This window comes from Gopherus evgoodei, chromosome 6 (assembly GCF_007399415.2).
Source record: "Gopherus evgoodei ecotype Sinaloan lineage chromosome 6, rGopEvg1_v1.p, whole genome shotgun sequence".
NCBI classification, from domain to species: domain Eukaryota; kingdom Metazoa; phylum Chordata; order Testudines; family Testudinidae; genus Gopherus; species Gopherus evgoodei.
Window position 1 is genome coordinate 4,566,092 of NC_044327.1, and position 26,283 is coordinate 4,592,374.

General features: G+C 46.7%; 1 protein-coding gene across 1 annotated transcript in view; it reads left to right on the forward strand.

Annotated features, from left to right (window-relative positions):
- Nucleotides 1-26,283, forward strand: part of ABCA1 (ATP binding cassette subfamily A member 1) — a 140,557-nt gene that overhangs the window by 13,903 nt on the left and 100,371 nt on the right. The window contains 5 exon segments of the mRNA XM_030568016.1: nucleotides 11,525-11,668; nucleotides 17,778-17,789; nucleotides 17,791-17,872; nucleotides 22,930-23,071; nucleotides 24,475-24,593. Coding sequence (XP_030423876.1) covers nucleotides 11,603-11,668; nucleotides 17,778-17,789; nucleotides 17,791-17,872; nucleotides 22,930-23,071; nucleotides 24,475-24,593 — 421 coding nt within the window. The 5' untranslated portion in view covers nucleotides 11,525-11,602.

Consider the following 26,283-nt stretch of genomic DNA (forward strand, 5'->3'; position numbering starts at 1 on the left):
AGAAAGTTACCATACACACTGCGAGTTAGTGAAAAGCTTTCTTTCCTTTTTTTAAATTTCAAGCTGCCTTCATTGTTTGACTTTCACAGCAATAAAAGTGCATACTATTAAGAGGGCAGGCAAATCACTTTAGTCTTCGTTAAAATGTGAATTTGTTTTTATTTTTAAGCATTAGAGAACAAGACTTGGATATGTTTATTAACACACACAGACCCAGATTGTTAGCTGGCATGAAACGATGTAAACTAGCTGAGGATCTTGCCCATAACTATCAACCGAGAGTAATTATTGTGTGATTAAACTCTTCCTTATTGCCTGCTGAGTCAGCAGTTGCCTGGATGTGCTGCAAAAAGGAGAGCTGCAAATACAAACCAGGTTTCAGAGTAGCAGCTGTGTTAGTCTGTATCCGCAAAAAGAACAGGAGTACTTGTGGCATCTTAGAGACGAACAAATTTATTTCAGCATGAGCTTTCGTGAGCTACAGCCCACTTCATCGGATGCATAGAATGGAACACACAGACAGGAGATATTGTGTTCCATTCTATGCATCCGAAGAAGTGAGCTGTAGCTCACGAAAGCTCATGCTGAAATAAATGTGTTAGTCTCTAAGGTGCCACAAGTACTCCTGTTCTTTTTGCAAATGCAAACGAGTGATTTAAGCTAGGGGGAGCTCTTGCAGAATGAAGTTTTAAGGCTGTATAGGAAATTGGGGGATGGATTTGCCTATATGGAAAACCTGAGTGATATAGAAGTTAGCTTTTGGGAATTCTGAAAGCTGTTTCCAGTGACTGTCGGTTCAGTTGATGGCAGTCCTGTGCTGCAGCTAGAGGGTTGTAAGTTCAAAGCTCTTATCTACAGCTGATACTGTTATGCTGCTACAGTGCTTTCTACCACTTAGACCAGGAGACTGAGAATTGGGGTCTTTTGATGGTATTCACAGCTCTGCCTCCAGTTTCCTGGATGATCCTGGGTAAGTCACTTAACTTCTGTGTCTTGGTTTCCCAATTTGTAAAGTAAGGCTAGTGATGCTTTAACAACTCTCTGTAACTTGACTTGGCTTCATTAAAGGAAAGATGTTCTAAAAGCACAAAGTATTTTTTTGCCATCAAAGTACCATTGTTTGACTGATTTGTCAAATTGGGGTCCTGACTCCCCATCTCTACTGGCCCTCCAGATGGAAATTGACAATTCTGTGGCACTTCTAGAGAAGGCTTTTGGAGAAACCCAGGGCCTTGTCCAATTGAAAGCTGCACACTTTGGAAAGTTGTTCAAGAGTTTAAATCTCTGTGTGAGCTGTTGTTGAGCACATAATAGATACTGCAGCTCAGAGCTGTCTCTTTGTTGTCCCAAAGAATTTCACAAACCCCTTTGCCATGGAATCCATTACTATTTTAGCACCAGTGCAAAAGAGAGCTTGCCTTGCGTGCACACGCTGTTAGCGGTTCTTTCTCTCTTGACTTGACCAGAACTAAGTCTAAAGCTGTCTGCCTTAAGTCCATTGGTCCAATTAAAGTTGAAGAGTTTACTGTAACTATTAGAGTTTTAATATAAGCTTTTCTCCAGATTTCTACACCTTGTTATGGTAACTTCTTGTCCTGTTAAAGGCAGTGATCACATATGTAACTACATAGAAAAAGCTCTTAGTTGTAGCTGCTGTATCCCATTGTGCTGGGAGAAGCTGGAATTTGACATCTGATTTGAAGAGCTTTCAGGCAGATGGTGAAGGTTGAAGACTGTGATTTAGGAAAGCTGCATATAATTCCCAGGTCTGTGGCAGGCGCCTTATGTGACCTTGGTAAAGTCACTTAGGCCCAGATCCCCAGAGGTATTTAGGCACCTAATTCCTATGGACTCCAATGGGAGTTAGAAACTTAAACACTTTTGAGGTTTAAGGCCTTAATCTCTCTGTGGTCTGTGCCTCAGTTCTCCATCTGCAAAATAGGGATAATAGCACTTCCTTTGACTTGTTTGTTCAGAATGGTAACTCTTCATGGCAGGGATGGTCTCTTGCTATTTGTGTGTACAGCACCTGGCACAGTGAGGCACCAATCTCAGCGGGGAGCTCTAGCCTTGCCACAATACTACAAGTAAGGGCTTTGCAACGCTAATCCTAGAACCATAGGAATAGAAGGGACCACAAGGGGCATCTAGTCTAACCCCCTGCAAAGATGCAGGATTGTTGTGATTATTTATCAAATGCAGCCTGGACTTGCTTAAGGGAAAGTAAATAAAAGACATTTCATGCATTGAGTCAGAGTTTAACGCCAGAAGGGACCTTTAATTCAGTTAGTCGGTATCTGACAGGCCATTAAATTTCACCTAGTTACCTTATGTTGAACCCAGTAACTTGTGTTTGGCTAAAGCGTAACTTACAGAAAGGCATCAGAGATGGAAACTCAACTGTTTCCCTTGGTAGCTTGTTCTAGTGGTTAATCACTATCACTGCTAATCTCAAATTTGAAATAAGGCACACATTTTTATCTGGCTTCAGCTTTCAGCCATTGATTCTTGTGCCTTTGCCTGCTAGATTAAAGAGCCCCTTAGCCCTCAGTACCTTCTCCCCAGGAGAAGGTTCTTCTACACTGTAGTTGTCACTTCACAATCTTCTTAATAAGTTAAACAGGCTGAATGTTTTAAGTGTCTTGCTGCAAGACATTTTTTCCAGCTCTTGAATTGTTTTTATGGCTACTCTGGTTTGGTTTGATAAGATTCAGTTAGGACCTGATCCAAAGTCCACGAAGTCAACCACTGATTTCAGTAGGCTTTGAATTTGATCCTCATTGCTCATGCAAGAGGCTGGATATATAATTTAGGAGCAGTGCTGTAACCAGGGCGAGGTGAGTGAGGCACATGCCTCAGGTGCGCAAAGCCAAGCGGTACCTGGCTCTCCCGGCTGCTGCTGCCTCTATGGCAACAAGAGTCGCCGGCCGGTAGAGGGCTGAGAGTGGGCAGCCAGCTGCTGCACATCAGGAGTGGGGGGAGGAGGGGCACACGTGCTTCGCAGCCCTCCCCTCCCCCGGCACCCACCTAGAGGAGACGCTGAGGGGGCTTCCGGTGGGAGACCCTGGAACATTAGCAGTGGACCTCACTCACCTAAGCAGCTGCTCGGGCTTCAGTGAGTGTTTAAGCCTGTGATCCGCCCTCCTGCCCCCTGCCCCCAGCCACCACTCCTGCAAACACTGGGCAAGGGTTAGCCCCATTCCCTCATCCCCAGTGAGGCTATGGTGGGGGGCAGCAGGGGAGGAAGAAAGCCACATGTGATGGCAGTCCCTCCTCTCCCCAAACTTTGTCCCAGAGCCTGCACCCAGCCCTCCGCACTCCCTCCCAAAGCCTGCACCCCTCCACCCTTCCTGCACCCTACCCTGTGCCCCAGCCCAGAGCCTGCGCCCAGCACCCAAACTCTGTCCCAGAGCCTGTATCCCCACCTCCTCCCGCCCCCAAACTCTGTCCCAGAGCCTGCACCCAGAGGCCCTGCCCCAGCCCAGAGCCTGCACCCAAACTCTGTCCCAGAGCTTGCACCCAGCACCCAAACTCTGTCCCAGAGCCTGCACTCCCACCCCCTTCCCACACACCCCCTCCTGCACCCAAACTCCTTCCCAGATTCTGCATCCCAGATTCCATCCCAGAGCTGATCCTCTCAAGCGTCCTACAGCCCAGTCCCTTGTCCCAACCCAGGGCCTGCACCCCAGACCTCCTCGCCCCACCCAAACTCCCTCGCAGAGCCTTAGGCAGGTGGGGAGCAGCATTTGGGGGTGGGGGCGGGCTCTGAGTTTTATGGGCACAACCAAAACTTCTATAAACCTGCCACCCCTGACACCTGGAGGGGGTGTGAGGAGGTGAGCAGCGAGTCGGTGGATGGAGGGGGGCATCCATTTTCAGTATTTTAATTGTTGGTACTGCATTGATTGACTGCTATGTGCATTAATATAGTGACCCCCTGGTTCTTTAAATGAGACTTTATACTTTGGTGAGGAGGCGAGCAGCGAGTCAGTGGCTGGAGTGGGGCAAATCTCCCAGATTCAAAATCTGAGACTGTCTCTGTTGGTCCTTTTTTGCTGCTTTTCTCTGGGCTGTGGGTTGTCCCAATGCTGCAAAGAGGGTGTTCCCAAAGAAAGGTGCTTGCTCCTAACCCCAAGGCCGTCAGTATGTCAGCTCTTCTCTAGCCAGCCCACTTGACAAGTTTGATTGTCCTTGGTCTGGCTCCCAGCCTCTCTCCAAGGATTGCAGCTGTCTGGATGTGCTGCCTTCCACGCTTTCCTCAGTCACACCTCATTCATTCAACAGGGCAACAAAGTGGGGGGAAGATCTTATTCTGCTTCTAGCAAAAAGACATTTTTCTTTTACCTTAATTTAGTACCTCAGGGGCCCACTATAACATATTATCAGGGTTCAGTACAAAGTTATATAAAAGTTATACAAAAATGTATAATGCTGAGATTTATCTACAACTGCGTTGATTGACTGCTGCATGCAGTAATATAGTGACCCCTGGATCTTTGAGTGAGGCTTTATACTTGGGGATGAGTGGGGAGAAGGTGGGCAAGTGGCAGGTGAGCAAAGAGGTGAGCAGTGAGCCAGCAGGGGTTCTAGGGGCGGACATGGGGGTTTCTGGCAGGGGAGGGAGAAGGTGAAAGGAGGTGAGTGGTGGGTAGGGGACTGACTAGGAGGGATGCAGCAAGCCAGCAGGGGGCTAGGGGTTGAAGCGGGGTGTGATGGTGGGGCTGAGCAGAGACCCAGCTCGTCCTATTTTACTGCTGTGATCTGGTCACTCTATGCATGCCGTTTCTTCTCTCCCCTGCCCCTTCAGCCCACAGCTGGTTCTGTGGGGCGGCACTGGGGAAGGAGGGTTTGTTTCCGTGGGGCAGGCAGTGCTGGTGGGTTTTTCCGCAGGGCTGGGCGGTGCTGGGGTGTGTGTTTTGGGGGCTCTGGGCAGTGCTGGAGGGGGCACAATTTTATATTCTTGCCTCAGGCGCAAAAATAGCTAGTTATAGCTCTGCTTAGGAGGGTTAGTCTCCTCAGGGACAGCACAAGCAGTGACAGTGCAAACCCATACTGTCCAGCCAGTGTGCTTCAAACTTGCCCTGGTGAGACCATGTCAGTCTCCATGGCCCCTTGATTCTTGGCCTCTGCAGAACTGCCAGCTATAGTGGTTGCTTTTGTGGTGTGGATTCTTGCCCACTAACAACTGGACTGAGGCCACTGAAGTTATTTAACATGGGCCACTGAACTCTCATCAGCTGGTAACAGCTGTCAGTCACCGCTGACCAGGGCTGGTGATCTATAGGTTAAAGGCTCTGTAGCCCATTATGAATATTCTGAAACATCCGAATCCCCTGGGATTTGATTAGCTTGCTATGTTCCCTGTCTAAATTTATTTTCTAGAGGAAAGGTCTTTCCCTGTCATAGAGCAAACAGCTGCATTGTTTGCAAACAGATTCTTTTGAAGGCTGTTGTATGTTTGCTGAGTACAGACCCCAGGAATGGAAGGAGGGAGGGAAGAGAGGCAGGGATGGATTCTCTGCCATAGTAGCTTTTCTCTCTGTTAAATTCTAAATCTGTAAAATACAGCTTTCTGTTTGGACTGGGCCCGTCTCTGGGGACTCCTGGACCACTGAGTTAGAGGCACTTCGGAATACTCTGATTCTGAGCAGTGGAGGAGTGTTGTGCCAATAACAAATGGTGACTTGAAGCACACCTTTTGTTGTCGATGAACCTGCAGCACTTATGGCAAAGATGGTCCACTGTGATAGTTTATCACCAAAATTAACGATTTCTGCTGCACTGCTGGATCGTCCCACAGATGGCATGTGCAGATGGTGGCCTCTGCTCTGAAATCTCTCCTGCCCTCTGTAGGCTTGGTGAGCCACTCAGAAGACAGAGGTATAGGGAACAAACCGGGGAAAAACAAAAAGGAGTCCGTTGACACCTTAAAGACTAACAGATTTATTTGGGCATGAGCTTTTGTGGGTAAAAACCACTTCAGATTCAGGAAGTGGTTTTTTACCCATAGAAGCTTATGCCCAAATAAATCTGTTAGTCTTTAAGTTGCCACCGGACTCCATGTTTTTGTGGATACAGATTAATACGGCTACCCCCTGAAACTGAGGAAAGGGCATGGACAGTCCTGTGGGCTGCGCTGTGACAGATTTGGCAATTTCCTGCAATATCCTTTGGAGATATTAAGTTTATTAAGCTACAAAAAGATGGGGTTTTGCATAACTGCAGGAGAGGTATTTACATTCACCATCCCTTAGCCATTCCCCAGGCAAACCACATTTTTTTGTTCCAAAAGTCCATTCTTATCTGGCACTTTAAGAGTGATTTTTGTGTAAAGAAATAGGCTGATCTGCCCAACCAGAGTTCTGTTTCTTAATCTGAAACAGTTATGAACTTGTAACCACAGAGAACCCTGTTGTGAGTTTGGAGGATCTCACACCTACCAGAGACCACGGTTGAAGTTAGGGTGATCTCCGATAAGCTTTTTCGCATGCATGTAGGATTTTTTTATAGTTTCTAATAGTGTGTTTTTTCTCTCTTATGCTTTCATCTTAAGAATAAGTGTGCTTGCTTGTTAGAAAGGGCTGTGTAGTAACTTATAACTGTGGGCCATTATACTGTTCATAGAGTCTGGAGGGAAAGCAAAATACAGACACTGGTTTAGGCAGGATAGCCTTCTGCAAATATCACAGTGTAGGCAGGGAGCTGGGCAGCCTGGAAACTGGGGTCTCTACCCAAGAGTAGTGATGAATGAGGAGCTGGGAGCCTTCGGTGTCCTGGGCAGGCCGCAGAGGGAGAACACAAGTACAGTTGCCTGGAGCTGTGACATGAACCACTCACTAATGGGGGGCGGGGTGTTAACACCCACATACCCAGTGGAATGATCTGGGGGATGCTGTGAGAGGGGGGAACTTACAAATTTCTCTCTCCTGGCTCCCTCCTGTGGATTTTTTTTGGTGGGTGTGGATGATATTCAGCCAACTGCTGATAGGGCACACTGTACAGACAAGTGGCCAGAGATCTGTCTTCTCATCCTCACCTTAGCTAGTATCAGAACAATGATGTGCACAGCCGAAGCCATGGAACTGTGCATGAGCTTAGGCAGAGTATTCTCTGCCAAATTATTCACATAAAATCTGATATACGCTCATTTCTCTGTGAGGACAGAGAATAACCTCCTCCGCCAGAGTTCTGGATTGAGAGTCTTGTCGTGTTTTCCTGTGATCAAATGCAGAGGGGCCTCCTGACCATTGATTTGCTCTTGCTTGTTCTGTAGCAGAGAGCTTAGATTGTATTCAGCCGTCCCTTGTATCTACTAACATAACTGGGCTCTGTGCAGAAATAACGCTGCTCCAGATGTGCAATCACAGCCCAGTCCCATGCTCCAAGTAGCAATCAGTTCTTCTTATTATTTGAATTCTGGTAGCACCTAAAGGCTCTAACTGCAGTCAGGACTCTGTTATGCTAGGTGCTGTACAGCCACTTTAGTAAGAGACACGGTGTCTGTCCTGAAGGTCTTACAATCCTAAATAGGCAAGACCGCCAGAGGAAGAATGATTATCCCGATGTCTCATTGAGGGAACTGAAAGAGAAGTGACTTGCCCAAGGACCTACAGGGAGCTTGTGACAGAGCTGGCAGTTGAGCTTGTGTCTCTTGAGTGAGTATGAAAATGAAGGTTATGCAGATACATCACAGAATCTTTTCTGCTGGCCTGTTTCTGTTCATTCTTGCACCTGGGAAGAGCTGGATTACTTGCAGTGGTAAGCCCTGTGCATTGTGCTGAGTGTAGCAGGACAGCTGTAGACAATAAAGCTCACTCCAGACCTCACCATCTGCCAGAGTTAAGGGACTTCTTGCTGTCTTGTTGGAGAATATGGGATATAGAAAAACAAACTACACCATAGATTGAAAGGACCAAATTCTCTGTTGATGTAAATGGATGGCTATCCATTGACTTCAATAGAGCGGCCTCAATTTACACCAAGAGAGAATTTAACTTATAGTAGTGAATTCATAGAACATAAGTTTACTTGCATGCCTCCACTCCTGCATTTAGTACTTCTAGGGTTCATGGTATGTACTAATGGCTCACAAAATGTTACTTGAAGGGGAAAGGCATAGAGTCCCTGCTGAAACTGGCTGAACTCTGTTGTTGTAGCATGGCACTTCTCTATTGCAAGTCGGACTGGATTTTTACAGCTGTGCTGAAAACCTATCAAAATAGGTGAGGGGTAGAAATGCTCATGGACTTTAAACTCTAGCTGACCTAGTGGTGTCTGCTATAGCAAGGATCTTTCCGCAGGTGGTGTTTTAATTCTCATCCTTGGATGGTTTGGAAAAACAAGTGTCTGAAATATCTGAAGGAGGCGGGGGGGGGGAAAGAGTCATTTTGCACAGAGATTCTTACCCACTAGGAATTTTCTGGTGCATTAGTGAATTTGGGGAGCTACCTAAATTATGTCACAAATGAACCAGATCTGTCAGCCTCTCAAGTCAGTTAAAATCAGAGCCAGCTTTCGGCATGCACAGAAGTGTTTTGCCCAATCTTTGTTGATGTCTGACAGATACTCAGGATGTCACTGTATGTAGTCATCAGATTAGTAGTTGTAGATGGCTGAGAGGTGGATGTGAACAGGTTTGTACAGTTTGGAATAACACATGCAGCACCCTGTTTATCTGGCAAGTCCTGGCTTTGTCCATCCTATGGATTTTTGGCCCAAACTTCCCACTGTTCAGTTTCACTCAGCTGAGTGAATCTCTTGCACCTAATAAAGTCAGTTCTTGCTGTTTTACCTCCAGATTCTAAGCGCTGGGTTCTGGACAGTGGGGCCTGTTGCTCTGCTCCCACTCCAGGCCTCTGATTTTCCACTGAAGTTGATTATCCCAACTACCTAGTGATTAGTTCTCAGAAGAAGCATCCCACAAAATACTGCTTGAATTTCCATACTGCCTCTGTTGTAGGACCATGAGTATTGGAGCCAATGAATTTGGGCTAAGCTCAGTTGTAAACTCTTGTTTACTTAATTACTAGCAAATGAGCTAGTAATTAAGATGGGTGCAAGATCAGGCCCTATGCAAGAAAGGGATGAATCTTTTTTGCTGTGCTTCAGTGGGGATTAAGAAAGGGGGAATCATGGATTCATGGCCCAGGATAGTGACTGTGTGGCAAATGCCTGAAAAACAAGTGTTCCCATCTAGTCGCTAGGACACTCCACTAGAGTCGTCTTTGCACTGTTAGTGATCACAGAGAGTCCGTGTCTATTGCATTAAGATACCAGTAATGTTCAGATTGCTTACTGAGACTCTGAAAGAAAATGCTTTCAGGTGCCCTGGAGCATGAGTGGGTACAGGGGGTGGTAATGTTCCTACTTAGTTTCTTTTCTGGATTATATTTTGTTACAGCTTGAAATATTTAACATTGAAACTTTACAGAGCCACGCTGCAACCTTTCTGTGATCCAGCAGGAAAGTAAGCATGCTGTTGGTGGGACGTGTTTGAGGGGAGTCCTTGGAGGCCAAAGCTTGTCCTTTGACCTCCTCATTAGATGCCAGAATTTTTCCTTTGGTGTTCTGCGGAGCCTGTCAGCACCTCGCTTTTAGGATGTCTCTGGTGAGTGCCACGAACCAGATGTATGTGCAGCTGGAACGTCAGAGGCAGCGTTGTCCAACCAGAGGGAATCTAGAGTGAGGCATTCCCTTTGCAGAGAGCACTGAGGCATTTTCTGGCCGTGGAGAGGGGCAGCTGTGGATGAAGAACATTTCTAGATCCTGCAGAATCCAATGATGTAAAGGGATCTATACTGACTATATACTTGAGGTGATTATGTGATAATATTGATCACTTCATTTAGATACATGTTGGTTGTTGGTTCTTGTAGGGAGCCTCTTCTCTTGTTCTCCTGCTCATTTGCTAGTGTTGAGCAGCACTGTTATCCTACAACAGCGTGGTCATCCTAGGAATTTGATATAATAGCAGTTTGGTTTAATTGGTTTTGGTAGTTACATTATGAAAATGTCACCTTTTCTCATCCAGTTTTTAATCTGAAGGTCACTGACGTGTAGCTTTGTGATATTGATGTTTAGTCTTTGACGAGATTAAAAAGAACTGATTGATTGCTCTGGGCGTTTGTAGATTCACAGATTTTTAAAGGCCAAATTATGATAATTTAATCCGACCTCCTGCATAACACAGGCCGGAGAATTTCATCCAAGTTTTATGTTCATATCTTGTTTATGAATTTTGGGAATGCTTTTACTGCACTTTGCAAGCAGGAATGCAATTTAGAATCACTCTGCCGAGGCACTGGTATGTCAGAAGATTATCAAAAGCGTATGTGTGTGTTCTCCATGTAACTAATATCAAGGAGAGGTAGCTATAGCTCAGTGTGTTTTATATAATCGGTTAAAGCTCTGATAACATAGAAAATCCACCCTATTAACTTTTTGTGCTATTAATAAATTGACAGCAAAATAAATACTAGGAATTTGATTCTGTGTTATCCTGCACCTTGTGTAGTTACTTACACCAGTGCAAAGTGAGTGTGAAATGCCACCAGGTCAGAATGCACCATGCACACAATTGCCTGGGGGGAGGGGTAGCTCAGTGGTTTGCACATTGGCCTGCTAAACCCAGGGTTGCAAATTCAATTCTTGAGAGGGCCAGTTCGGGATCTGGGGCAAAAATTGGGGATTGCTCTTGCTTTGAGCAGGAGGTTGCACTAACCCTCATGTTCTATGATTTGGGAGCATTTTACACTCCACACCACTGTGAATGACTGTGCAAGGTGCAGAGCATTGATTGATCAGACCTCTGTGTTGAGGAAGGTGCGTCAGTGGCATCTTAGCAAGCATAGCACTACACTTCCCTAGCAAGGTTGGGAAGAGATGCTTTTCTACTGCCTTCAGCCATCAAGCATAGATGCATTTGCTATTGCCTATGCCCTGACATGCCTATTGTGTGCCATACAGAGAAGTGCTCAGCTGACCCAATGTTTCCCCCCATTATGGGCACTTCGGCCACTGATCAGTGTGTAGTGCTGCCTTTTGCAAGTGACACAGCTGCCAGAGTCGGGAGCTTTTAAAATAGCAGAACTCCCATCCAAATAGCTGTTTTTTCACCATTATAAAAAAATACGGAGGGGAACACACACAGATCATTTTATGAGATCGCTATAGGGCTTAACCTGAAACAAGAGATTCTCCAAAGCAGCTGTAAGTAATTAGAACTTTGTCTCCTAGTTTTGTTTTTTGCTTTCAGATTTGATGGGCAGGAAGGAGGGGAATTGCCCTCCTGGGGATGGTGGGGTTTTGTTTATTTTAGTCTAGGAAGCAATACCATGGGTCAGAGTCCACACTCATTTGCACCCATGGCTGTCTGCAGGGTTGGATTAGGGTAGGATGGAACAATTTGGCAGCAGCCCTGGGTTCAGCAGGGGTGTGTGGGTGCAAGTGAGATAAGAATGTGGTACTTGTTCGTTTGCTTTTTGTTTATAACTTAGTTTTTCCTCTCGTAATTTTTGCTCTCCAGTGAATGTCCAGCCACAGTGTCCCTGCCGTGTGCTGCTGCTGCTGCACAGGGGGAGCGTCCCGGACTTACTGAAGGAAGATGGCTTTCTGGACACAGTTGGGATTGCTGCTATGGAAGAACTTCACATACAGGAGAAGGCAGACAGTAAGTTTAAGCCATTCTTTTTGTTTGCCTGCCTAAGTTGCAGCCTCATAACCCACCAGACATAGAAGAAAGAGCAAGACACACTGGTTCAGGATGTATCGTGTAAAAATGTCCATATTAATACGATGGTCAGATATTAGGCTTCTGAAAGGACCCAATCCTGCAAGGTGCTGAAGTGACCTTAGTGAGGCTAAGCTAACCGTAGCTTTTTCGGTCTCTTTCAGTGATGCCAAGCATGCTGATCAAGCCAGGAAATTCTGTGTAGTTGAGATTCTCCCACTTTCTGCATTCTGCATCAGGTCCAGTCATACAGAGCCCGCTCCTTTAGCCCATAGGTTCTCAACCTGCAGTTTAAAACAGGTGTCCTTCCCGTATTGATAGATTGAGGGGGATCCTTCCATGGGAAAGGCTGAGAACACCTGTTCTAGACCTTATGTGAGGGGTGGGCAAACTATGGCTCAGGGGCCTCTTCAGGCCCTTCAGACATTTTAATCCAGCCCTTGAGCTCCTGCTAGGGAGCAAGGTCAGGGGCTTGTCTGGCTGCACATGGCTCCTGGAAGCAATGGCATGTCCCCGCTCCAATTCCTACACGTAGGGGCAACCATGGGGCTCTGCACCTTGGCCTTGCCCCAAGTGCCACCCCTGCAGCTCCCATTGGCCAGGAACCACACCAATGGGAGCTGCAGGGGCAGCACCTGTGGATGGGGCAGTGTGCAGAGCCGCCTGGCCACGCCTCTGCGTAGGAGCTGGAGTGGGGACATGCCGCTGCTTTCAGGAACTGCTTGAGGTAAGTGCTACCTGCACCCCTGAACCCCTCCTGCACCCCAACCCTTCCACCCTCTGAACCCCTCAGTCCGAGCCCAGAGTATCCTCCTGCACCCCCAACCCCTCATCCCCAGCCCTACCCCAGAGTCCTCACCCGCAGCTGGAGCCCCCACCCTCCCCACACACCCCATCCTGGAGCCCCCTCCTGCACCCTGGACTCCTCATTTCTGGCTCTGCCCCAGAGCTCGCACCTCTAGCTGGAGCCCTCTTGCTCTCCCGTACCCTAGCCCCCAATTTCTTGAGTGTTCATGACCCACCATTCAATTTCCATACCCAGATGTGGCCGTCGGGCCAAAATGTTTTCCCACCCCTGTCTTATGTGAACTGATTTCAGCAGAACTGCTCATATGAGTAGAGGGCTGCAGCGTGGCCAATAGTGCTATTCTGTCCATTCATCTCTATAGCCCTATTTCTCCTTCTTATGCAAAACATGTACAGGTCCAGATCCTCCCTTGGTGTAAATTGACAGAGCTCCATGGATGTCTGTGGAGCTCTGCTGGTTTGCACTAGCTGAGGAATTGACCCCTGTATCTCAAGAATTTCTTATGTCCAGGCGTTCCGAGAGTCATGTATTCTGAACAAAATAGAAGGTGGGTAAAGGAATTTAGTTTTAGTTTTAATCTCTACTGACCATGCAGAATATACCAGTTTACTGGGCCACATGGACATAATTAGACATCTGGGGATACCACAAAAACTTAGTGACCTATACAGAAAATTAGTGAACCGTGTGACTGCCAATGAAAAAGGCCTTCTGGCTCTTCTTTTGGGCTGTGTTCTTGGTTGTCTTAATCCACATTTTTTGGTACCGTCTAGATACTTCTGTGTTGTAGTTTTCCTGGCTTAGTAGCCCATTGGATATGAGAGAGTGCTAATAATTTTTTTTAATGAACCGTTAGTTAGCTTATAATGAAGGCCTCAGTCAGAGTAATTTTAGTGCCTTCTCTGGTGCCTGTCCCCAAGGCCTTTATCTTGCAAATGATCCAGCTGTGGGATCTGACTGACAATACCAAAAGGGGAAGAATATTACATTATAGAAACAAAAATGAGGAAAGGGATCCCCATTACACCATTTTCATGGCTAGCTTGATAATTCTTTGTTTGTATCTGTGTTAGAGGTTACTGGAAATGAGCATAGGCTCATTGAAGTCATTTCTGATTTACACCAGCCAAAGATCTGACCCAGAAAACAGTTTGTGTGGACACAGTTTAAATATCATTTTTACATCCCACAAGAACTCCTGTAATGAGACAGCACCCACCTATGTTTCCTGTCACAACTTCGCGTCCAAGTTGGAGTGAGTTTGAGCTGCATTGCAAAAGCTGGGTTCAAAGCTCAGCCTGACGTGTGCAACTCAAGTGTTACTTTTGCGCTGTTGGAAGCTGTCCAGTACAAAGTATCCTGACTGCTCCCAGGACAGGGGGAAGGAAAGGAAAACCGGGGCAGAGGTCATAGTTGTGCAAAAACGCACTGTTCTGATTCAACTCCCCTTATTCAGCACCTCCTCCTGCTACTCTATTCCTCTGCAAATAGCTAGCTAGCTAAGGCTCAGACAGATGTACGCAGGCCTATACACGCTGCTAGATCTCACTATCTAACTGGCCCCCCACATGGAGTTAGATCCTCTGCTGGCATAAGTCAGAGGAGCTGCGTTGTCCAACAATGCTAAAACGCCCACTGATTTCAGTGGGAGCAGAGTTAGACCAATGCTGGGAGTGTGCATGGCAATTATGTCCCTGACTGACTCTGGACTGGAGCTGAGGATGTGTGTTTAGAAGCTTTTCATTGCTATCTGCATTCCACGGGAGGCAGCATCATCTATTAGTTATTGCGGAGTCCTGGGTTCCAGTCTAGACTTCCTGTGTGACTTTGTGCCTCTGTCTTCATATGTAAAGATGGGGTTATTTACCCACATTTGTAAAGGGAACTATAGTATTGATGAAAAGCGATGCATGTAATCAGCAGCAGGGAGACCCACTGAGCTTTAGAAGCCAAAGGAGGAGGATCAGTTTTTTTAGTTGATTGACGGGGAATGGAATGAAGCCTACAATCAAAACCATCTTCTAAAATGCCATCCTAGGCATAAGTTTATCTTTTGTGTGTGCCTTTATTAAACAAGTATTTCAACAAAGTGAACATTATCCAACCAGTCTGTGCCAGGCTCAGCAGACCAATGTTCCCTCTTATTTTTCCCATGCATGTACAGAGTGAATTTTGTTAAGTGCACGAACAGGGAGGTGATGTGTGGCGGTGCTGGGGATGAGAGGTTCGGGGGTGGGGGTGGGGACTCAGGGTTGGGGAGCAGGGGGGTGAGGGCTCTGGCTGGGGGTGTGGGCTCTGGTGGGGCCAGGGATGAGGGGTTTGGGATGCAGGCTGCCCCAGGGCTGGGGCGGGGAGAGAGGACTCCCCCCAGCCCTCTCTCCCCACAGCAGCTCGGAGGCTGGTGCAGGAGGGCAGGGGGGAGAGGCATCTCTCCCTGGCTTCAGCCCTGAGCACCTGTGCAACTCTTGGTAGGCTGCTGTGCAGCCGTGCAGCTTAGAGGGAACTTGGGTGCAGACCCTCAGCTCCAGCTAAGCTCCATGGCTGCTGTGAAAGAGAAGGACTTCATTATAACATGCTTCAGTGAACGGCAAGTTGGCCAATCAGCATCGATTGGCCCGTTTTCAGACCACTAAAAGCCTGGCACATCGCCCACCACGATGTGCACCATTAGCTGCCTAATTCTGTAATTAACACAATTGCTTGTGCAAACGGAGGATCTGTGAATGACAATGGCAGCTTGATGCAATGGGGACAGAGCTAGGATAGCAGACATCTTGTGCCAGCTGGGGGAGCTCTGTTTGACCCCTGGTCTGGCTCAGGTCTCTTGGTAGTGGGGATTCTGAGTGATTCCTGTTTCCTCCCCCTGGCTTCTGCCCATGTGCGTCCCATTGCTGCAGGAGTGGAGGGAAGCTGGTTGGTAGCCACCTTCTCAGCGAGGAGCTTCAGAAAAGCCACCCCCACCACTGTGCCTCAGTCTTCTTCAGCAGCGCGGAGCCCAACCGCAGACGATAGTAGGGATCCCTGTGCTCAGTCTTGTGGAGGAGAGGATAACCTAGCGCTACCCCTCCTGTTCATTATTGCAATGGAAAGTCTGACCTGCCCAGCAGCAGCAGGAGGACCCAAGAAAAGGAAGCTAGAGGCAACTATGAACTTCCTAGCTCTGTTTCCAGGGAAGCCTGAGTGGGACCATGGTGGGGGGTTGTACAGCAGGAAGCATGTTCCCATTAGCACCTCTGTTTCCCCCTAGCACTCGCTGGCTTGTAAACCCCAGTAGCCCGAAAGGAGGTTCTGCCATATTTATAGGGACTGGTGAGGTTCTCCTCCGTTTGCTTTGTAAAGGTGGAGCTCCAGGGTTACTACCATGCCCTGTGAATGTCACTTCAGCAGAGCCTGTAGCCAATAAATAGGCACAGTGTGCTTGTGGCAAGCAGCGGTTTGGAAGCAGTGCTATGAGCCTCAGAGGCAAAGCATCCTAAGAGACGTCGATTCTCAACTTCTATTAATTGTCATGGGAACTGGACCTGCAGGGCCAGCCATGGAATCTCAGCTGAATGGCTTCCCTGGCAGGTGCAGATAGCATTTGGGTTAATGCGCCATTGCCTTAATGCACAGGGTGGGTTTAGCTGGAGTGATGGTAAATATCCAGAAGTCTTTCCCGACTCTGCCTGGAATGTCCTGTATTGAATGGCAGGGGACTAATTTTGGTTGTTCATGATCTAGCATGTGGACACTGAGCAGTATATGGGGTTATACCTTGTTCCCAGGGCCGGCTCTAACTTTTTTGCTGCAAGTAAAAAAAAGAGCGCCGTGCCGCCCAAGCCCCCGCCCTGCCCAGAGCACGGTGCCGCCCGAAGCCCCCCCCCTCCCTCCAAGCTCTGCCCGGTGAAACAAAAACAAACAAAAAAAAACCCTCCAGCGGTGCCCGTCTGAACCAAAACAAACAAACAACAAAACTCGAGCGCTGCCCCGCCCAAGGTGCCCCTCAAGCACATGCTTAGTCAGCTGGTGCCTGGAGCCGGCCCTGCTTGTCCCAGTGACCTGTGCGCGTGTGTAAGGACAGAACTGAAATCTTGCTTGAGGGTTTTAAGTGAGGGGTAAGGCCTGAGCCAACAAACGATCTCCATGTTTGCTGTAAAAGTGGGAGACATTTGAAAAATGCAAAAGGAGAACAAGTTAATTCATAGTTTTGATCTTACCTTAGGGCTAGCGTGTGTAGGCAAGCTTTCTGGGCAGCCAAACTTAGGGAGGAAGGAACTGGACAGGGACACAGACACTCTAGGTTCAATTTCTGGCTCCAGTACAGACATTCTGCATGACCTTGGGTAATTCACTCAATGTCTCTGTACTTCAGTCCCCTATCCAGATAACACTATAGGGATAATACTCTCTTCTCCCACCCTTTGTCTGGTCCATGTAGATTGTTGCAAGCTCTTTGCATCAAGAGCTGTCTCTCACTATGTGTATGTGTAATGCTGACAGACCTAGGTCGTCTTCAGGCGGGATCGAATCTGGGACCTCTGGATCTTAGTGCATGAGCTAAAAGCCAGCTGCCTGTTCAGCTAAGGTTGTAGAGCAGACTCATTTTCTCTGTCTCTACGTGGTCTCGATCCACTAGATGGGGACAGAGCACTACACCAGGAGGTGTTATGTTACATATGTACAGTGTCTAGCACAATGGGCCCCCAGTCTCCTGGGGGCCTGTAGGGGTGAACAAGGTATAAATATAATTTGTAGACTAAAATGACCATCTTGGGATCAGTTGTGCCCTAATATGTGCCATCAGTGGTGTTATTCCAGATACACCCCACTGTAACTAACAGCTGGAACTGAGTCCCTGCTTCTTGGGTAAAGGTTAGGGTTGTGGAGGGGGTGGGGGGGAACTCTACTTCTCAGCTATCCCGAACATAGGAGGGCAAAGTTTGAGCTAGCTAGCTGTGAGATGCATTGAGGGTAAGCATCATTTCTTCACTCAACAGACTGAAGTCAACAAGAGTGAAAACCAACCAGAAGTAAGCCTCTAGGGTATGTTTTGCATAGTCAGTGTAAGTGGCACTTTACAACCCCAAAAGGCTCTTGAAATCCATAACGGACTAGCGATTGACTCTTTAAGAGCACCTAGGCAGAGAGCCGGCTGAAGCTTACAGTATTTCTACTGACCTATACATGGATTGTATGGTGATCTCAGCTCCCTTAGTATTTTCAATATGAAATCCTAATACTACTTGTCTCTTTTCTTTCCAGTTTCAACTGCTGGATTGAAATTGCTTGGCCTCTCTTTATCTTCTTCATATTGATCTCCGTACGCCTTTCATATCCACCCTATGAACAACATGAGTGTAAGTAACAAATGAGGCTTCTGTACCAAGGGCGGCTGATTGTTTCATGACTTGGAGGGAATGCAGTTTGACACACTGTGATCAAATCTTAATCAGAGCTGTTTACCAACACCTTTCCTTCCCCTCCAACTGCCACCAAAGGAAATCTTGGGGGGTCATGCTACTTGTGGCCTGTTGCTCCAGCACTGTACCTAGCTGCTGCTTCTCTTGGGTGCATTTGGCGTTTATATTATGTCGGCCTAAGCAGGTGCTGTATGAAAACATCTAGCACAAAGATTGGCGGCCTTTGGCATGTGGCTCACCAGGGTACTCCTCCTGGCGGGCCGGGCTGGTTTGTTTACCTGCCGCGTCCACAGGTTCAGCCGATTGCAGCTCCCACTGGCCGTGGTTCGCCGCTCCAGGCCAAGGGGGGCTGCAGGAAGCAGCAACCAGCACATCCCTTGGTCCACGTGGCTTCCTGCAGCCCCCATTGGCCTGGAGCAGCGATTGGCTGAACCAGTGGGAGCCACGATCGGCTGAACCTGTGGACACAGCAGGCAAACAAACCGGCCTGGCCCACTAGGGAGGCTTTCCCTGGTGGGCCGTTTGCCAAAGGTTGCTGATCCCTGATCTAGCTTGAGGGAATCCTCTGGAAAGCACCTCAGCCTTATTCTCCATCCTTGGTTGGTGAGTCTTCCTTCCTTCAACAAAAATAGATCTAGAAGAAAGCCACATTCAGAGCAGCATGTGACTGGAGTGGCTTTAAGCAGTCTGGCTCCTGCTACGTGACAGAAAATACTAACCTGGGTTACCAGTTGTAATATGGCAGTGCCCTAGCATGACTGACAGCTGGGATAGCCCAGGTGTTAACCATGTTCCTAAGCAGTATAAAGGCCTGCAGTGTGCTGTAGCACAGATGCTCAGAGACATGCTGAAAACATGGCTCAGTCTCCTCGGGCCACAGACTGACCCAGATTGTGTGAGGGCACTGCTGTGCTCTAAATGAGTCCCCCCACAGATGGGACTTTCACCTGCCCTCTCCCAAATAGCAGATGTCAGCAGTTGGACTCTGCTGCTCCACAAGGACGTCACGCTGTGTCACTCGGCACCCCGCTGACTGCAGAGTCTGCAGGCAGTTCATACAGAAGAGCTTGCAGGGCTGAGCACTTCCTTGCAAGCTTGCTGACACAAGCAGAACAATCTTCCCCACGAAGCGTTCAGAACACTGTCTGTGTCAGCCTGCTGGGAAAGGGGACAGTGCGACCTCCAGCGAGAGTATGGGAAAGATAAAAGACAGTGTGGTCCAGTGGGAAGGGCACAGGATGTGGAATCTGGAAACCTGGGTTCTGTTTCTAGCTCTGCTGCTGTCCTGCTGTGTGATCCTGGGCAAGTCACTTCCCCTCTGCCTCTGTTTGCCCTCCCACCAGCTGGCTGTCTTGTCTACTTAGATAAGATCTCTTGGGCAGGGGGGCAGTTTTATCTGTGACTGTACAGCGACCAGAACAGTGTGCCCTGATCTCAGCCAGGGCTAGGGCTACTGCAGTATACATGTTAAAGAATATAAAAAAACCAGGGGCTATGTTAGCTCAGCAGACTCTGTGATAGAATCAGCTTATTTTAGGGGCATTGCTTCCCATCTTGAATCACGCACAGTTTTTTGTCTGGGGAAAACACGTTTGCATTGTCTTTTTAGATCATCTATGGACATAGAGTAGTCCTCTTGGCTTCCTCTTGCCTCTTTAAAAGGCTTGCTGTCCTCCCTTTAGTTCCAGTGACCCCTTCGGTCCTCTGGGATGCTCCCTGTTTAGTGAGCCTGATTTGCTGGTCAGCACTGTGCCCAGTATTCTTATGATAACCTCCTCTCTGCAGCAGTCAGCTGTCTGGGGAAGGGCTCCTTGTTTCTTTACCTGCTTACTCCTAGGTTAGGCCTAATGCCCAAGTTAAGAGAATTTTGCCGTCCACAAAACGCACAGGGCAGTACCAAGTGTTGGGCTTTTAAAATGCAATATAACAATGGATTATTATGAAAGCAGCTTTGCTGCATTAACACAATATTCCCACACGTGTGCCTGCTATACAGAATGCTGCCTGGTAGAGCTTCAAGCCAGCTGGGAATCCCTTCACAGAGAAATACTTTATTCACAATCTGGCTTCCAGCAAAGCTGAAGTGCTGATGTTTGCAGTTTTCCATTATCCAGCAAACTCTGGACATACTCAGCCTTGTGGGTTTTCTTTTTTTGCCTAACTAGCCTATTGCTGTCTTTAATGCTTGGCAGGCACCGAAAGTTTCCCTGGGTGAAATTTCATGTTTTTGTACTCCTTGAGACATTCCTATGGTCTTTTCTTACAGAGCCTTAGGATGGTGTTAGTGGAGACAATGGCATTAGGGCATCTGAGACGCAGGGAAAGCAGATGGGCTCAGTCAGCCAGAGTCTCAGTTAGTGTAAAACAATGTAGTTCATTTACACAAGCTGAAGATCTGGCCCTGTGTGTAGCCTGAAAGCCAGAGGTATTTTCCCTGTTCAGACTTGCACTCAAATTTGCATATACTGCCCTAAATCCTTTCCTTTAACACCTCTGTCAGGAACTGAATTTTAATCAACCATTGTTTGATATGGAATCCTTCCCTTTTATTTATTAACGTTTTATTTTTTGAGGCTTTTAGCAGGAAGTGTGGAGTGGCATCCAACAACTTTGAATTAACTCTTTGAGGTTACATCTTTCCTTTCATTTAATAGCTTCCAAGAATAAGTAACTGGATTCTTTCTTTTAAGCCTTTCTAGTGCAGTTCAGTTTCATTGAACATTCACTCATTTGCAAACAGACATGGATGAGTCTTGTAAAGTGGAATGTTGTCTCTTGTGGAATCGGGAGCCAGGCTATAGAGAGAAACCTTGAAATCAGGTCACGGTGAACTCTGTGGCAACTCTGCATATGTCTTTAGAGGAACAGAGTTATCGTCTGCACTGGTAATCCTGTACGGTGTATGAAATGACTTGCAGACAATTACAAATTATAATAGTAACTAGGCAATGTGAAAACACTTTCAAAGTGTGAGATATTAAATATTTTATTGTACTGAACATGGTTAAAAACAAAAATTGTCATTGTCTAATCTTATCTGAAAAGGACAAGAATGTAACCAAGGGTTGAGTCACATATTAGGCGAAGCCTTTGCCATTCAGGATTTTGCTAATTTTTAACAGCCTCGACTGGCTAAAGCGCTCTTATCCGATACAATCGGCAAGATTTGTTTCCTCTTATAATAAGTGATCGTTATGACTTCCACCAGTCAAGCCAAACAGGCCATTGCAAATGTAGCTCTGTGGTGAGATTGCTGTCTTTATCTTGTGGGAGCTTACTTTTTTAAAAATCTACTCCTCGGGATTTCAAAACATGTTGTGCTTAGAAAAAATCTGAATTACTTTTAAACATTACTGAAAAAGAAGATCAGCGTTTGCAGCTATGTCACTGAAGGGAAATGCTGCCATTCTGTATGCCACACTTCTAAATGAAGAGGATGCCTGCTTGCTTTGTGTTTTGGTTCACATGCAGAATGCAACAGAGTGAATCACAATCCTCAGGGACTTTGCATTTGTTCTTTCTTTGCTAATTTCCTTAATCTGAAATGAAAGAGCAAAATAAGTGTGAGGAACTGAGGGCTGGGGGTGGGAAATAACAGACTTCAATGAGAGACTGATGAATTGGAATTAATTTGCAAATTGGACACCATTAAGTTAGGCTTGAATAAGGACTGGGAGTGGATGGGCCATTACATAAAGTAAAACTATTTCTCCACGCTTATTTCACCCCCCTACCCTACAGTTCCTCACATCTTCTTGTTAATTGCTGGAAATGGGCCATTTTGTTTACCACTACACAAAGTTTTTTTTCTTTCTTGCTGGTAATAGCTCACCTTAACTGATCACTCTCGTTATAGCGTGTTTGGTAACACCCATTGTTTCGTGTTCTGTGTGTGTGTGTGTGTGTGTCTTCCTACTGTATTTTCCACTGCATGCATCTGATGAAGTGGGCTGTAGCCCATGAAAGCTTATGCTCAGATAAATTTGTTAGTCTCTAAGGTACCACAAGTACTCCTGTTCTTTTTGTGTAAAGAGTGTCACTTATTTCCCTGCATGGCATGCCTGGAGTGATGGATGAGGGCAGGGAGGAGTCTTTACCTCAGACATGGCAGAAACAAGGGGTAGGAGGGACCCAGGGGTAGCTTGAAAGGTGGAGGGAGCCAGGGCTGACTGGGGAGCCTGAAGAAGTTAGTCTGCATCTAGTTCCTACTGTGGGGAAGAGACCAAGAACCTGCTTTTGCCGAAGGGAAGGGAGCAGTTTTGCTCCCTTCCCCTGCACAAAGTGCAGACCCTGCTTCCCACCCCTTCTGGCTGCCTGCCTGCAGCAATGGCTGCTATTTTCTAGCCTGCAAAGGAAGCTGCTCTGCTCATCCATGCATCTGAAGGGAGAATTTACCCTGTGAGCTTTTCTTCACTCTCCGACTGCTCTCTCTCTGTGTTTAAAGCATCTGCTAGGACATGAGAAACCAGAGATTAGTGAGGAGGGAATTTGGAGAACATTCTAGCTCCAAATTCGGGGCCAGGTCTTTCATTCCTTGTTCACTCCAATCTCCTGTCAATTCAGTGTTGCCAAGTCTCTCTTATGTATTTATTTATTTATTTTTAGATGTGCGCCACATTTTTTTGGTGGTTTTTTTTTCTGGAAGCCCCAGCTCCTGGAATCCTGTGATTAAGTGAGAATTTCCACTTTCAATCAAAAAAAAGTTTCTAGCCCTTATGGGAGAGAAGCTTGAAAACATAACCCAAATGCCCTCAAAAGGCTCAAACCTGAAGGCAAAGAAAAGGAGTCCCATATTTATTATTTTTAAAATCTCATAAATTTGGGGCGCTGGACTCCTGAACTCTAAATGCTTGGAGTTAGTGTATTGTTGACTTCAGTAAGAGGTTACCGTACATAATGAGCACGGATTGGATCCTACACTGTCACACATCTCCTATTTTCCAATTTTGTGAATAAAGATGTAACTTTTCCTAACATTTGCCCCTCTGTTCTAGGTCACTTTCCAAACAAGGCAATGCCTTCAGCGGGAACCTTGCCCTGGGTCCAAGGGATTATCTGTAATGCCAACAACCCTTGCTTCCGCTACCCAACACCCGGGGAATCCCCAGGTGTCGTCGGAAACTTCAACAGGTCTATGTAAGTACAAGATCTTGCTTTTGCTTGTGACTGTTCTCAGGGGACAGCCAGTCAAGAGTAAGATGAGAGTTGTGGGAATAGCAGCTGGTGGTTAGATTGGAATTAAGGGCTAAATTACTTTAGTCACCACCAAGTGCTGTGTTCTGTGGTGGTGCTTTCCTGCAGCTGGACTTTGAAGGAACCATACAAAGAACCCATGGCTGCAGTACACAGCAAATCATGTTATAGATAGCAAATGATTGTGCAAACCCAGTATAATGTGTAGGAGCAAATCCTGCCGTCCTTCCTCGTATTTACTCAGGCAGAGCTCCCAGTAAAATAAGGAGTTTTGCCTGAGTAAGGAATGAATATAAACAGAGGTAGAATTTGGCCTATCGAGAGAAGAGTCAGGCCTATTCCTTGACTGAGAAGCTGTTTAGTTTGGGAGATGCCAGGTTATGCACAGGGTGTGGCCTTTTTCCTGAAATCACTGGCCAGTTGTAACAAAGACGCTAAAACCCCATCAAAGCTGTTGCATTTTGTATGGGTAAGGGCAGGAACAATAGTGGTGATCTGAAACAATGGCTACTAAGGACTCCTGAGCAATGAGAGTGAGTGAGTGAGATGGAGGAGCGTATGCCTTCTGCTAGTCACCATGGAGAATACAGACTGTACATACAATGTGCTGTGTATGTAACATAAATAGCTTTCGACTGCAGCCCTGTGATAGGGGTTGGTGTGGCTCTACATTGCTCCCAGGGAGCACTGGGAAGCATTGCCTCTCAGAGATACAGCATATTCCCTTGGTTCCCCAGTCTTGGAGGGGAAATTCACAGCATATGGCACCAAGGAGAAGCCTTGCCCAAGTGGTCCCAGAGCGATGACATGCCAAGGCAGTTGTGCTCTGCTGAGAGCAGGGACATTGGCATCCTTGTGCCATTCCCTTACCATCTCACTGTGCCCACAGGATGGTTAGCCCCAGTCTGTCCTGAAGACCACGGTTACAATCACAGAACAGGGTCACTTGACTTTGTTTATCTGGAAAAGAATTGTAAAGAAAAGGGAGTGTATTTGTCGAGGTGCAGTGTGTTCACAAACAGCCACGTGTTTTATTCTAGCAGAAAAAAACAGACAAACCTACCAGAAGCACCTCGCATCCTCCTCACTTAAACACCTGCCTTCAGATAACCCGAGGAGTCCCGGTGTGCTGCTTTTCTTTTTTTAAATCTCTCATTACAGGCCATTTTTTTCAGGCTTCCTGACTTGTCCCCTGCAGGTCTCTGCACAGAGGTCTCACAGCACAGCAGAGGGCTGTCTTTGAGTATAAACAAACTGAGACATAAACCTGAACCTCTGGCAGTTGGTGCAGACAGCACCACAAGGCTAATGATTGCACTGTCTGCTTTTCCACCCCTGTCCTGCAGCATTTCCCGCTTGTTCTCTGATGCCAAGAGGTTACTTTTGTACAGCCAGCAGGACAGCAGCTTAAAGGATTCTCAGAAACTCCTGGGAAAACTGCAGAAGCTTGGGAACTCTGGCTCAGGTAACTCAGTGGGGAAAAACCTTGTACATTTGGCAGGAGTTTGCTGCTGTTGTTAGCTGGCACTTTTTAAAATGTATTTTATTTATTTTTGCAATGGTGGAAAGGGCACAGTGTATGTTCATTGTCATTGCTCATCAGATCCCACCCTAAACATGTGTTTCTCCAGGATGAGTGTTCTGTGCTCTTTCAGTCTTTCTTTCTGGCCTACGGCAGCCAACTGCAGCAACTGTTTTTTAATGTAAAATTGCCATCCTCATAGAGCTGAAGTGAGCCTCATTTGAGAAATTGCCAATGTTGTAGCCTGTTGCAGGCATTTTTGGAACATACAAGTTTGTTTGTCATTTGCCTTTGAAATCACTAAATAGCTAAGCACGTTTCCAATACAGCTGGCACTGGCAGGAAAAAAACCAAACAACAAATCAAAGATACAAAAGAACTTGGGTATGAAACAGCTGAAGCTGAGTCATAGCATGCTAAATCAAAGCAGATATTATCTAAAATTAATTACCCCACTTCCCTTTTAATGTGTATTGAGGGCACTTAATTATTTGATGTAGTCTAGAAGGAGTTAGATAGCATTTTATTTTGGAAACTGATCAGTCTTAGGTACTTGTGTGCCCTCCATTACTGTAGTATCTGAATGCCTTATACTGTTTCATATATTTCTCCTCACAACACACTGATGGGGGAGGGAAGTGCTATTTTTTCCCCTTTCTCAGATGAGGAACCAAGGCACAGAGAGGTCAAGGGACTTGCCCAGGGTCACAGCGAAGGCTATGGCAGAGCAGGGAACTGGACCAGAGTTTCACGCATCCCTGGCTAGTAACATCCTTCCTCTTGTCAGTGTAAATGCCATCTAATTGGGCAGCCTTTATTAAGAGTTGTGTACTCCCTTTTAACGGAATAAATATTTATTCTATAGGTTATTTTTCATATACTGCCTATGTTCTGCCTCTCCTATTAGAAATGGTGATGGGGGGTGGGGTTAGTTTAAAAAGAAGTAACCTTCTAAAAACAAAGGGAAGCATCAAGTTGTGGACATGCCCCTAGGCCTTGATCCTTCAACTGCCTCTGCACAGCCAGGCTCCTGCACCCGTGTGGAGTATTGCTGAAGTCGGTGGGATTTAAGTACATGTGTAAAGTAAAGCACATGCTTAAGTGCTTTGCAGAATTTGGGTCTTAATGAGGAACTGCATGATTTTATGACTGTGAGATTTCTCCGACATGCACTCTTTGGTGTTCGTTCATGATTCTTGTTTAGGTCCCTGTCCTGCAATAACTTCACGTGAAGCACTGCAAGTAGTTTATCGTGTCAGAGTTAGACTATATACTGTTTGGAGCAGGCCTTGTCTCTTGACTTCATTTCACATCCTTGAGCACTCAGACAGGTGGGTATGTATTAGAACTCGATAGATCCACTAATATATCCAGGGATTGGGTGGGTGACTAGAGTAGAACTGTGGACAAGGGTCATTTAGAGATTCAAAACACCCCAGATCAGGACTCTGCAGCTTCTGGGCTCTAAGCAGACCAACAAACACCTGCCTAGGCCTACAGCATTTCCAGCTTGTTTCTTTCCCTTCTGTCAAAGGCCATGTGTGCACCCTTTTGCTTTACCTTTGTCTTTGGGGCATCAGTTGTTGAAACCCCTCCCTGTCAGGCTTGGTGCCCCTACCTCAGGTTTCTAGGG